Genomic DNA, 13,866 nt, shown 5'->3' on the forward strand with positions numbered 1-13,866 from the left:
ATTACCTAAAGAATACATAGATAGCCCAGGAGTAATATTTTATATAATAACTGAGGTTGGACCCAACATCACAGATATGCCTTACTTTAAACAAAGAAACAAACTCAAAAGGAAGATAAATTATTCCTGTTTAATCTCTTACTACTTCTCTGTCTTTTCTCAACAGAGCAGCCTACGCTCCTGTAATACTTAGTTAGATTTTGCCACTTCTTCGCTCAAAAACTTCAAATGGCTCTCAAGCTCAACAGCCCAAAGTGCATACAAGGGTCAACAAGGTCCTACATGATCCCATTACCTTTCTTTCTTTTTTTCCCTTCCTTTATTTCTTTCTTTCAATTGAAGTATAGTTGATTTACAATATTATGTTAGTTTTAGGTGTACAGCATAGTGATTCAGTATTTTTGCAGATCATACTTCATTATAAATTATTACAGGATAATGGCTATAATTCCCTGTGCTATACAATATATCCTTGTTGCTTATCTATTTTATACATAGTGGTTTGTATCTGTTAATCTCATACCCATAATTTGTCCATCCCTGCTTCCCTCTCCCCTTTGGTAACCACAAGTTTGTTTTTCTATATCTGTGAGTCTGTTTCTCTTCTGCATATACATTCATTTGTATTATTGTTTAGATTCCACATAGAAGTAACATTATACAGTATTTGTCTTTCTCTGTCTGACTTATTTCACTAAGTATAATATTATCTAGATCCATGCACATTGTTGCAAATGGCAAAATTTCATTCTTTTTTATGGTTGAATATTAAATTGTGTATTTATATGGATTAAGAAGGTGGGATATATATATCCCACCTTCTTAATTCATTCATCTGTCGACGGGCCCTTGGGTTGCTTCCATATCTTGGCTACTGTAAATAGTCCTGCTATGAACATTGGGGTGCACGTATCTTTTCAAATTAGTGCTTTCATTTTTTTCTGGCTATATAACAAGGAGTGGAATTGCTGGATCATACAGTAGTTCTATTTTTAGTTTTTTAAGGAACCTCCATACTGTTTTCCACAGTGGCTGCACCAATTTACATTCCCACCAACAGTGTATGAGGTTTCTCTTTTCTCCACATCTTCTCCGACATTTGTAATTTGTAGAGTTTTTGATGATGGCCATTCTGACTGGTGTGAGACGATATCTCATTTTTGCTTTGATTTGCATTTCTCTAATAATTAGTGATGTTAGGCACCTTTTCATGTGCCGGTTAGTCATCTGTATGTCTTCTTTGGAAATATGTCTATTCAGGTCTTCTGCCTATTTTCTGATTGTGTTGTTTGTTTTTCAATATCGAGTTGTATCAGCTGTTTACATATTTTGGATATTAACCCTCCATCAGTCACATGACTTGTAAATATTTTCTCCCATTTTGTAGGTTGTCTTTTCGTTTTGTCAATGGTTTCCTTTGTTGTGCAAAAGCATTTAACTTTAGTTAGGTCCATTTGCTTATTTTTGCTTTTATTTCTTTTGCCTTAGGAGGCTGATACAAAAAAATATTGTTATGATGTATGTCAAAGAGTGTTCTATGTTCTCTTCTAGGAGTTTTACTGTGTCGTGTCTTACATTTAGGTCTTTTAACCACTTTGAGTTTATTTGTGTATATGGTCTGAGGGAATATTCTAATCTCATTGTTTTATGTGTAGCTGTCCAGTGTTTCTAGCACCACTTGTTGAAGAGAGTGTCTTTTATCCACTGTATATTCTTGCCTTGTTTGTCATTGATTAATTGACCAAAGGTGCATGGGTTTATTTCTGGGCTCTCTATTCTGTCCCACTGATCTGTTTTTGTGCCAGTATCATGCTGTTTTGATTTCTGTAGCTTTGTAGTATAGTCTGAAGTCTGGGAGGCTTACGCCTCCAGCTTTGTTCCTTTTTCTCAAGATTGCTTTGGCAATTCAGGGTCTTTTCTGGCTCCATATGAATATTAGGATTATTTGTTCTAGCTCTGTGAAAGATGTTATGGGTATTTTGATAGGGACTGCATTAAATCTGTAGATTGCTTTGGGTAGTTTGGCCATTTTAACAATGTTAATTCTTCCAATCCAAGAACACGGGGTAACTTTCCATTTGTATCATCTTCAATTTCCTACATCAATGTTTCATAATTTTCAGAGTACTGTCTTTCACCTCCTTGGTTAAGTTTATGGCTAGGTGTGATTTTAAATGGGATTGATTTTGGTTTTTTACTTTCTCTTTCTGATATTTCATTATTAGTGTATAGAAACTAATTAACACGCACAGATTTCTGTATGTTAACCTTGTATCCTGCAACCTTGTTGAATTCCCTTATTAGTTCTAATAGTTCTTTGGGTGGAGACGTTAGGATTTTCTATATAAAATATGTCATCTGCAAATAGTGAGTTTTACACCTTCCCTTCCAATTTGGATATGTCTTATTTGATCACTGTGGCTAGGACTTCCAATACTTTGTTAAATAGAAGTGGTGAGAGTGGCCATCCTTGTCTTGTTCCTGAATTTAATGGGAAAGCTTTCAGCTTTTCATCGAGTGTGATGTTGACTATGGGTTTGTCAAATGGCCTTTGTCACATTGAGATATGTTCCCTCTATTCCCGCTTTGATGAATTTTTATCATGAATGGATGCTGAATTTTGTCAAACACTTTTTCTGCAACTATTGAGATGACCATGTGATTTTTATCCTACCTTTTGTTAATGTTGTGTATCACATTGATTGATTTGCATATATTGAACCATCCTTGTGACCCTGGAGTAAATCCGACTCTATCATAGTGTATGATCCTTTTTACACATTTTTAGATTCAATTTGCAAATATTTTATTGAGGATTTTTGCATCTATATTTACCAAAAATATTAGCCTGTAATTTGCTTTGTACTGTCTTTGTCTGATTTTGGTATCAGGGTAATGGTGGCCTCATAGAATGAATTTGGGAGTGTTCCATCCTCTTTAATTCTTTGGAATACTTTGAGAAGGATAGGTATTAATTCTTTATATGTTTGGTAGAATTCCCCTGTGAAGCCATCCCATTTTGGACTTTTGTTTGCTGGGTTTTTTTTTTTTTACAAATCCAATTTCACTTCTAGTGATCAGTATGTTCAAATTGACTGTTTCTTCTTGATTCAGTCTTGGCAGGCTGTATGTTTCTAGAAATTTGTTCATTTCTTTTTGGTTGTCCAATTTGTTGGCATATAACTGTTCATAGTATTCTCTTATGATTTTTTTGTATCGCTGTGGTATTGGTTTGTTATTTCTCCACTTTCATTTATTTTGTTTATTTGGGTAAAGGCTGGCTTTTTCTTCTTGGTAAGCCTGGCTAAAGGTTTATCAATTTTGTTAATCTTTTCAAAAAAACAGTTCTTGGTTTCATTGATCTTTTCTGTTTTTTATCTCTATTTTATTTATTTCCACTCTGATCTTTATTATTTCCTTCCTTCCTTCCTTCTGCTGACTTGGGGCTTTGTTTGCTCTTTTTCTAATTCTTTTAGGTGGTAGGTTAAGATATTTGTTTGAAATTTTTCTTATTTCTTGAGGAAGGCCAGTATTGCTATAAACTTCCCTCTTAGAACTGCTTCTGCTGCATCCCTCAAATTTTGGAAAGTTGTGTTTCCATTTTCATTTGTCTCGAGCTATTTTCTGATTTCCTCTTTGATTTTATCATTGACCCATTGGTTTTTTAGTAGCATGTTATTTAGTCTCCACGTGTTTGTTCTTTTCCCATTTTCCTTTCTATAGTTGATTTCTAGTTTCATATCACTGCAGTCAGAAAAAAATGCTTCATATAATTTCTATTCTCTTAAATTTATTAAGGCTTGTTTTGTGGCCTAGTACATGATCCATCCTGGAGAACATTCCATATACACGTGAAAAGAATGTGTATTCTGCTGTTCTGGGATGGAATGTCCTGTAAATACCAATTAAGTTCAACTGGTCTAGGGTGTCATTTAGGAACACTGTTTTCTTACTGATTTTGTTTGGATGATCTATCCATTGATGTCACTGAGAGGTTAAAGTCCCCTACTATTATTGTATTACTATCAATTTCTCCCTTTATGTCTGTTAGTATTTGCTTTATATATTTAGGTGCTCCAGTATTGGGTGCATATATGTTAATGAGTGTAACATCCTCTTTTGTGTATCCCTTTATCATTATACAGTGCTCATCTTTGTCTTTTGTTACAGACTTTGTTTTAAAGTCTATTTTGACTGATATGAGTATTGCTATCCCTGCTTCTTTGTCATTTTCATCTGCATGAAGTATCTTTTTCTATCCCTCACTTTTTCTTTGTTTCTTTAGCCCTGAAGTGAGTCTCTTGCAGGCAGCATGTTGAAGGGTCTTGTGTTTTCATGGAATCAGCCACCCTATGTCTTTTGATTGGAGCATTTAGTCCATTGACATTTAACATAGTTATTGATAGGTATGCAGTTACTACCATTTTATTCCTTGTTTTCCAGTTGTTTTTGTAGTTCTCTTCTGTTCATTCCTTCTTTTTGTTTCTCTTGTTGTGGTTTGATGATTTCCTTTAGTAGTATGCTTGAGTTCCTTTCTTTTTGGTTTTTGCATATCTATCATAGGTTTTTGTTTTTTTTTTCAGTACACAGGCCTCTCACTGTTGTGGCCTCTCCCGTTGTGGAGCACAGGCTCCGGACGCACAGGCTCAGTGGCCATGGCTCAGAGGCCTAGCCGCTCCGTGGCACGTGGGATCTTCCCAGACCAGGGCACGAACCCGTGTCCCCTGCATCGGCAGGCAGACTCTCAACCACTGCGCCACCAGGGAAGCCCTATCATAGGTTTTTGATTTGTGTTTACCATAGGGCTCATATATGCTGTCCCATAATTATATCTACTTGTTTTAAACTGATAGTCATTTAAGTTCAAACACATTTTAAAAGATCTACATTTTTACACCCCTCACCCACATCGTGTTTCTAATGTCATATTTTACATCTTCATGCTTATCTCTCAACTGTTTACTGCATTTATAGTTGCTTTTGTGTGTATGTTTTTTTCTTTTCATCTATGTACTGGCTTTTTAAAGTAATCTTCAATCCTTACTATGTAACTGCCTTTCCTAGTGGGATTTTCCCTTTCCTATAGATTCTTGCTTCTTTTCCATTTAGATAAGACCCTTCAACATTTTTTAGGTTTACTATTGATGAATTCTTTTAGTTTTTGACTGTCTGATAAGTTCTTTATTTCTCCTTCTATTCTAAACGATAATCTTGCTGGGTAGAGTATCCTTGGTTGTAGGTTTTTTCCTCTCAGCACTTTGAATATATCAAGCCTCTCCCTTTTGGCCCACAAAGTTTCTGCAGAGAAAATCAGCTGATAGTCTTATGGGGATTCCCTTGTATATGACTGATTTTCTCTTCATGCCTTTAGAATTCTCTCTTTATCTTTTGCCATGTTGTTTATGATATGTCTTGATGTGGGTCTGTTTGGTTTCATCTTGTTTTGGACCCTCTGTGCTTCCTGTACCTGGATATCTGTTTCCTTCTTCAGATTTGGGAAAGTTTCAGCCATAATTTCTTCAAATACATTTTTGATCCCCTTCCCTCTCTCTCTTATCCTTCTGGAACCCCTATTATGTGAATGTTGGTATGTTTAATGTTATCCTAGAGATCTAGTGGACTCCTTTTGTTTTTTTGTTTATTTTCATTTGTCTTTCTTTCTGCTGTTCTGATTGGGTGATTTCCATTATTCTATCTTCCAGATCACTTATGTGTTCTTCTGTGTCACTTAGGCTGTTATTCAGAGTGTTTTTTATTTCAGATATTGAATTGCCTATTTTTGTTTGGGTCTTTTTTATATTTTCTAGTTCCTTGTTAAAATGATCTTTGTTTAGATCAATTCTCTTGATCTAAACTAATTTAGTTAGCATTTTTATTACCAATGACGTGAATTCTTTATCTGGTAAATTGTTTATTTCTGTTTCATTATTTATTTTTTCAAGGTTTTTCTCTTACTTTTTCAATTGAGAGTAGTTCCTCTGCCTTTTCATTTTACTTAACTTTCTTTGCCTCTATGAATTTAGGTGAAACAGTTACCTATTGTGGTCTTGAAGGGGTGTTATGTGTGTACCCAATGCCTTTGGTGGGATGGCTGGATTTGATGTGGACACCAGTGTTTCCTCAGGGTATGCTGGCAGCTATGACCTTGGTAGGAGGTGTGGCTAGAGATGGAAGAGCTAGAGCCCACGCAGGGTGTGAGGTGCGATGTTCTCTTTGCTCACTGGCCATCACTGCCCTGTGGGATCTGCTCCCAAGCTGCTGGAGTAAAAGCCCTGAGGGTCAGGCTAGAGCTGGCTCTGTTCCTTTTCAAGTGTGTTTTTCCTTCTCCCCACACCAGGATCTTTGCCCCAAAGGAGGGGGCTGCTGAAGCAAGTGGGGTTCATGCACTTATAGAGGTCTAATGCACTACCTGTGTACGTGTCCGTGGCTCCACTCAGATGCAGCCCATGGTCATGTCTTTTCCCTGGTATTGGCCACCCCAGATCTAGCGCTGCGCTACGGTGTGAAGTGAGTGGGGCCAGAGCATCCACTCAGTCTGGGCTTGGGCACATAGCAAGGTGGCCACAGGAAACCCAGCAGCTGTGCTGTCAAAACTCTGGGCTGCTTCTGGGGTGCCACTGGAGTAAGCTCCAACAATGGCAGCTGCCACACCACCTGGGCTACGCTCCAGGACTGGTTGCCTCTATGTCACAAGGACGAGTCTTCTCCCAAGTCCTGGATGCCCTAGATCCAGTGCCATCCTGTGATGTGGAATGAGTGGAGCTGGGGTATTCTCTCAGTTTGGGCTGGGGAGAGCAGCAAGGTGGTCACAGGAAACCTGACAGCCACTAGGGCAGACCTCTGTCTGCCCTAGCAGGGGGCAAGTCAGCACCTGCACCCCTCATTAGTGGCATCCAGGCTGTTCCAGCCTTTCTATCTCTCCCAGGGTTTCTCCAGCCAGTTAAGGGGGCTTGTCTCCTATGCGTAGAAACCAGACTGGAACACCCAGTCTGTGGCTTGACCCACTAACTCCCCAGGGCGAGTATCCACCTGTGTAATCTCCCTTTTCCTTTGAATCCCTTCCCAGGGCACAGGTCCTGACCAATCACTTTCTTCTCATCCTACCCGATTACATGTATACCTTTCTTAAAGCCTTTGCTGTACAGGAGTCCTTCTGCCTCTTTCCAGCTAGCTTTCAGTGAGAATTATTCCACATGTAGATGTATTTTTGATGTGTTTGTGGGGGGAGGTGAGCTCCAAGTCCTCTTACTCCACCATCTTGATCTGCTTTATTCCCCATTACCCTCCTGACCTAATCTACTACAGCTCTCGCTCTGATTCACTACATACAATCCACGCTGACCTCCTGGCTTTTTCTTGAACATACCAACCACACTCCCATCTCAAGGCATTTGCATTTGCCATTCCCCTATCTGCCAACGCTCCTCCTCCAGATACCTTTTCATGGCTTGATCCTTCACCAGCTTTATATCTTTACTTGGATGTCATCTTTTGTGAGGCCTTCCTTAACCTCCTACCTAACTAAAGCTACACCCTCTCACACAAAAATCCTCCCTGGCCCAAGCTTTATTTGGGCTACAGGCAAGGGCCTGTGTAATACTGATATATACTATATCAATACTGTGCAATATACTATATATTTTATTTTTATTGCCTGTATCACCTCAACAGAATAATAAACTCCATGAGGGTAGTTTTGTTCACTGATACTTCATTTACTTAGCACTTAGAACAGGGTCTGGCATACTGAAGGTGTTAGATGAATATTTATTACTCATTTAATCTTATTCCTTAAATAAACTAAAGAATAGTTGGTACATAATAGGGATACAACAAACGTGTAATTCTACACCTCTTCTCCATTATTTTATCTAAGAATGTGGGGAGGTATTTTGTCTGCCTCACGACTGGTTGTTCAATTCCTTCTGATACAATAAATTAGAGGAAAAAAATGTTCTTGAAGCTTTAACAATCTCAACCCTAATGACCTCCTAAGAAGTGTTGAAATCTGAGAGTGCTTTGGTTGTAACAATGACTGAGAATTGCCACTGACAATTAATACTTGAAGGGCAGAGACGTGGAACATCTCACAATACATATATAGGACTCACAAAGAACTGTCCTGCCCAAAATACAAAGAGTGCACAAAATGCAAGAGTTCCTCTGTTAAGATAGACTGTAGTTGAGGACACAATGTAATAACTCAGGCCACTAATTATTTAAGATTCTATGTGTAAAGGTGACTATAAATGATTCATGAAAAATAAGTATTTCTTATTCAAAATGCATTTCTTAAAGAAAATTTGAAGTCCTAGTTCTGTAGGTATGAATTCACACATAACACAACAGAAAGACAGACATACATTTACTAAAAATTTAAAAGACACTCACGAATGGAAGGTATCATTGCTTTGCTGTTCACAGAAGATGCCTACACAGTCCTTCTGTTCTTTTGGAGTATAGTCTTTATCATACAGTTGTGTCAGTCCAATTGTGAAAGAAAACAAAACAAGAAGAAACATTCCAAGAAATTTTCCAAAATCTTGTAACATCTGTCCCATTGAAATCTGTGGAATATATTACATAGGCATTCATTAAAATCATCAGGAAAACAAAATACGAAAAACTAAATGACCAGGCAAGAAAACATATGATCCACAAGGCTACTCCTTTTTTTCCACCTGTTTGAGATATTTCATCACTTTTAAAACACCAAAAATCCAGTTGTCAAACAAAAAGCCATTCTGATCATGCCAGCACTGTGAGTGTTGGATGGTACATTCCTTGAATCTGGACCAAGTCTGCAGAGGATAATTTTGCTATGAAGGTAGAGGAAGAGACATAGAGATTTAAGAAAAGGCCTAATTTGCAAGGGATGAAAGGAAAATTCTTTGCTAAAACCTAAAGGGAAGTAAATGCTTATATTTATAGTTTCTCAAAGTTTACAAATATAAAACGATTAGGACATAAAGTATTTCATTTGATTTTTGCAACCAATTTAAACCACTTTCTGAAGAACAGCATTTCCCCCTCTAGGACTGTCCTAATCTCTTTTGCCAAGGTGATCAATTCTCTTTCATTTGGGGTCTATTATAAGAAAAAATTATACGTGTTAAGTCAAATGAGAGGGTCTAATACTTATGTGAGTATCTACCATAATTTAGACATATGTAATGCATCTGGGAGCTTTATTCAAGCCTAATTTCATTCTCCTTTAATACTCTTTCAAATTCTGGGGAATAGGTACTTTTCATAAATTCTTGTTATTTAAATTGGCATACAAATTTGGAGAATAATTTAACATTACGCTTTGATCCCAAAATTCTATCCCTAGGAATTTAGCCAACAGGAAGTACACAAAGATGCATTACATACAAGGATTTTCATTGTAGCGCTGTAGAAAAAGAAATTAGAACATCCTAAATGTTGTTGTTAAAAAGAATGAAGTGCTATGTGCTGGCATAGAAAGATGCCTACAAAACATTAAGTCAAAAAAGCAGGGTACACAACAGTATTAAACAGCTATTTTTTTAAAGGATAGGTTAGATATATATTTTCATATAGATAAGGTTTGATATGCACAGGAAATTTCTGGAAGTTTACACAAGAAACCATTAACAGTGCTTGTCTATGGGAGGTAGGACTAGGGGTGTGGTTTGAATCTTCTTTGCTATATGTATTTATTACTTTTAAGATACAAAAATTAAGTGTTTAGAAATAATCTCTCCTCAAATGTAACCAGGCCAAATTTATATAATTAGTGAAATCCAACTTCAAATAAAATTCCGAACTCCCTCGAGCCTGCCAAAATAATGCATACCAATCACCGACGACACAAAATAGTAGCAGCAGGCAAGTGGCCAAGCCCCTCCAGCCCACTATAGTGAGACAGCTAATTAAGTCGAAGAGGTGTGGTAAAATTTTTAGGCACAGCACAAGCTAGTATTCCAGGCAACATGGAGTGGGGAGGTCCACTATGCCTGACTTTTATGCACTTGACTAGCATGTGACTCTTTTCAAAATCTTATGCTTCCCTCACTTAGCCCCCTTGCCAAATTCTGATGGAAGCAACAGAAAACTTTTAGAATCAGAAAGCTCAAAATGTGTGAGAAAGAGAAGAAATACATTTCTCTCTTAATCAATGATAGTTTTATTAGGTCACTTTGGAAAGAAATCACTTATTCAGATTGTGACTGCTTAGAATAAAGCCATATCGTGTTAGTAGAGAACCTAATAATGTATGACAGTGAGAGTACAATAACTGCTTTAGATAAGTACAGAAAAGATTGGATTTGAAGAAAATTTAGACACTGTGAGCTTAAAGGTAAATAAAGTTTTCCAAGAGTGACCATGTATGCTGTTATAATTTTAATTTCAAAAATTTAGTCCAAAAGTGAAAGCCTTAATTTAATATTACTGGGGTTTTTTTTGTTTTTGTTTTTGTTTTTTTTTGCGGTACGCGGGCCTCTCACTGTTGTGGCCTCTCCCATTGTGGAGCACAGGCTCCGGATGCGCAGGCTCAGCGGCCATGGCTCACGGGCCCAGCCGCTCTGCGGCATGTGGGATCTTCCGGAACCGGGGCACGAACCCGTGAACCCTGCATCGGCAGGCGGACTCTCAATCACTGCGCCACCAGGGAAGCCCTTAATATTACTGTTTTAAAGATAAGAGTAATTTAATTTCAATATCAAGATGAGCAATATTTAATGAAAACACTACAAACTTCATGACTTGTTTTTTAAAAACATGATATTAGTTCTTGTATAACATGGAAGAACCAAAATTAGCTACAGTGGATATCGCTGAGGTGAACATTAGCTTGAAGAGCACACTAATGAAACATTCATGTGAAATGCAAACATTAAAAGCAGTAAATTAATTTTAGTCTGAGAAAGATTATAAGGTTCATTTATTTGTAAAAATAACAATCACGCTTTCTTACATGTTTACTTATTTTTATATGTGTCAAAAGAATCAAACTGGACTACTTCTCACACCATGTACAAAAACCTGAAACCGTAAAACTCCTAGAAGAAAATCTAAGCCAGTATGCCTCTTTGATATTGGTCTTAGCAATACATTTTTTGATATGTCTCCTCAGGCAAGGGAAGCAAAAGCAAAAATAAACAAATGAGACCTACTCAAACTTAAAAGCTCTTGCACAGCAAAGGAAACCATCAACAAATGAGAAGGCAGCCTACCAAATTGGAGAAGATATTTGTAAATGATGTGTCTGATAAGGGGTTAAATACACAAAATTGTACAAAGAACTCAGACAACTCAAACTTCCTCTCTCCAAGCACCCCCTCAGTCATGCTCCCAAGTCCTTTGTATGTAATCTCTAAAACAGTATTCTTCACTTTATGTTTGTCTCTTCTAGCAGTCTTTAAGGGCAGGCACAATGTCAGCAAGCTCCAGAGCCTGGCATATTAATTAAAGTACTGAATACAAGGGCTTCCCTGGTGGCGCAGTGGTTGAGAATCTGCCTGCCAATGCAGGGGACACGGGTTCGAGCCCTGGTCTGGGAAGATCTCACATGTAGTGGAGCAACTAGGCCCGTGAGCCACAACTACTGAGCCTGCGCGTCTGGAGCCTGTGCTCCGCAACAAGAGAGGCCGCGATAGTGAGAGGCCCGCGCACTGCGATGAAGAGTGGCCCCCGCTTGCTGCAACTAGAGACAGCCCTCACACAGAAACGAAGACCCAACACAGCCAAAAATAAATAAATAAAATACTGAATACATAACTACTTTTTATATGTCTTTTATCTAACTCTTTACCATTTAACAAGAGGTATCACATATTTTTACTTATCCTGCAAGGTGGGGAAGGCTAGCATTATCTCCATTTCTCCAAGTGACAAACTGAAACTCAGAAAGATTTAGTGAATTGCTCAGGGTGAAAGAACTAATAGATGGCAAAGGTGGAATTGAATTCTTGCTTATGACTCCCTGCAAGGGCTTTTCTAAAACATCACTTTGCGGTTTTTACCTTAGCTCTCCCATTAGAAATTTGGGGCTGGGTACAATTAAGAAATATTTAGTTCTCACGCATTTTGCGTACACAGCAGGGCTTGTTGAATTAATATACGAATAAATGTATTTTAAAAGATGTAATTGTTAATTAACATTTTGCACCGTCTTTTTTCTAACACTATGTGAGCTGGGCCTTACTTTCCTGACCTATAAAAGAAATGGCCACATGCTGCATCAGACTTGCTCATCTACATGCTATTAAAAATTTGTCAGACTTCACCCCAAACTATTTAATCAGCATCTCTGAGGGCAGGACTGGAGAATGTAGGTTAAATGTGTTCCCCACACCATCCTTGCAGCCTCTCCAGTTTTTGAACCCCTAGACTATACGATTTCTAAGTTTCCCTCTAGCTCTGACATTCCATACTCCTTTCAAGAAAAAATATCCATCCCCGGTATACCCTAAAATGCAAAACACCTGAAATCACTCTTTACTCACAAAGAACAATACTTTACAAACAACAATAATATGCCATTTATGTTATACAGGCCACTAAACTAAGTCTGATAATTATCCAATAAAAACAAACAATTCACTAGGAATAAAGGATGCACTCGTGTGTCACATACTACATTCACTTTCCAAGTTTTCTTGTATTATTTTTCAGGTCGGTCACAGTTACCTCCACTACTCTAAGGGAATGGAGGAATGGATCTAAACGTTTATGTAAAGCCCATGATGCATCAGGTACTCTGCTATGCATGTGATATACACTGACCCATTCAATCCTCACAACAGATACAGAAACTGAGACTCAAAGAGAAGAGGTAACAGTAAGTTATGGAGCAAGATTCTGAACCAAGCTGTGTGATCCTGTCTTTTCCTTCTTGTCTAATCACCCAACTACCAGTATTAAAGGCTGCATAAGTCATTTGACACACATGGATAAATGAAGAAGAATTTTAAAAATCTATAAATTATGAAAGCCTGCCAACAGAAGTATTGTACAGTAAAAGTTAATGAGGGACTCATATTACTCAAGAAAACTCTGAGAAGCAATTCAGCACAGTGGTTAAGACCATTAGCTCTTGAGCCAAACTGGGTTGGAATCCCAGTTCTACTGCTCATCAGCCCTGTGACCTTGTACAAGTTACTTAATGTCTCTACACCTAAGTTGCTTCCTCTGTAAAATGTAAATAAAAGAGTCCGCCTCTTCGAATGGTTGTGAGGATTGAATGAGGTCATAAATGTAAATAAAGAACTTAGAATAGTAACTGACACACAGTTAAGGACTCAAATGTTCACTGTTAATATTACCATTATTCACGATTATTTATAGATTGTGCCTTTTTTTTTTTTTTGGTTGTTGAAGTATGTAACATTACTGATTTATACCCAATCATGTCTCTTACATCTGCTGAGGTAGATTAGCTGGCATCCTGAATTCAAAAAAGCGGGAGAGCTAACTTCAAAGAGCAGGCTGGTCTCTGGAGTCAGACCGAGGCAGGTTCAGCTCTTGACTCTGCCACGTAATAGTTCTGTGAACTATTTCTCTCCCTAAGCCTTAAACCCTCCATTTGTAAAATGAAAATGAAAAATAACAAGGGTTGTGATGAGGGCTAAATAAATGGAAAACATATAACAGAGTGCCTGGCCCACATGAAATGTTCAATAAATGTTAGTTGCTGTTATTATTGGGAACAAGCAGGTACAGCAACAGCTAGGATGTAGCCCTATTTCTCCATCAGATTTTTTTGTTTTCTCAGACCAATCAGTGCTTGTATTTACTCAACCCCGTCTAACAAGTTTTTCAACTCAATTCAACAAACAGACATTAACTCCATCATATGGAGAAATTCATTCTCATGGGAGTACGAGTGTAGAAATAGAT

General features: G+C 37.8%; 1 protein-coding gene across 2 annotated transcripts in view; it reads right to left on the reverse strand.

Annotated features, from left to right (window-relative positions):
- The window catches only part of TRPC1 (transient receptor potential cation channel subfamily C member 1), a 64,461-nt gene that overhangs the window by 3,746 nt on the left and 46,849 nt on the right, over nucleotides 1-13,866 (reverse strand). For both annotated transcript variants that reach the window (XM_022582677.3, XM_022582675.3), the window contains one exon: nucleotides 8,392-8,567. In XM_022582677.3, the coding sequence (XP_022438385.1) occupies nucleotides 8,392-8,567 (176 nt within the window). The remainder of the gene's footprint in view (nucleotides 1-8,391; nucleotides 8,568-13,866) is intronic.

The sequence above is a fragment of the Delphinapterus leucas genome, chromosome 4 (assembly GCF_059928025.1).
Source record: "Delphinapterus leucas isolate spDelLeu-1000000601 "Yukka" chromosome 4, BTC_Dleu_Yukka2, whole genome shotgun sequence".
Classification (NCBI taxonomy): Eukaryota; Metazoa; Chordata; class Mammalia; order Artiodactyla; family Monodontidae; genus Delphinapterus; species Delphinapterus leucas.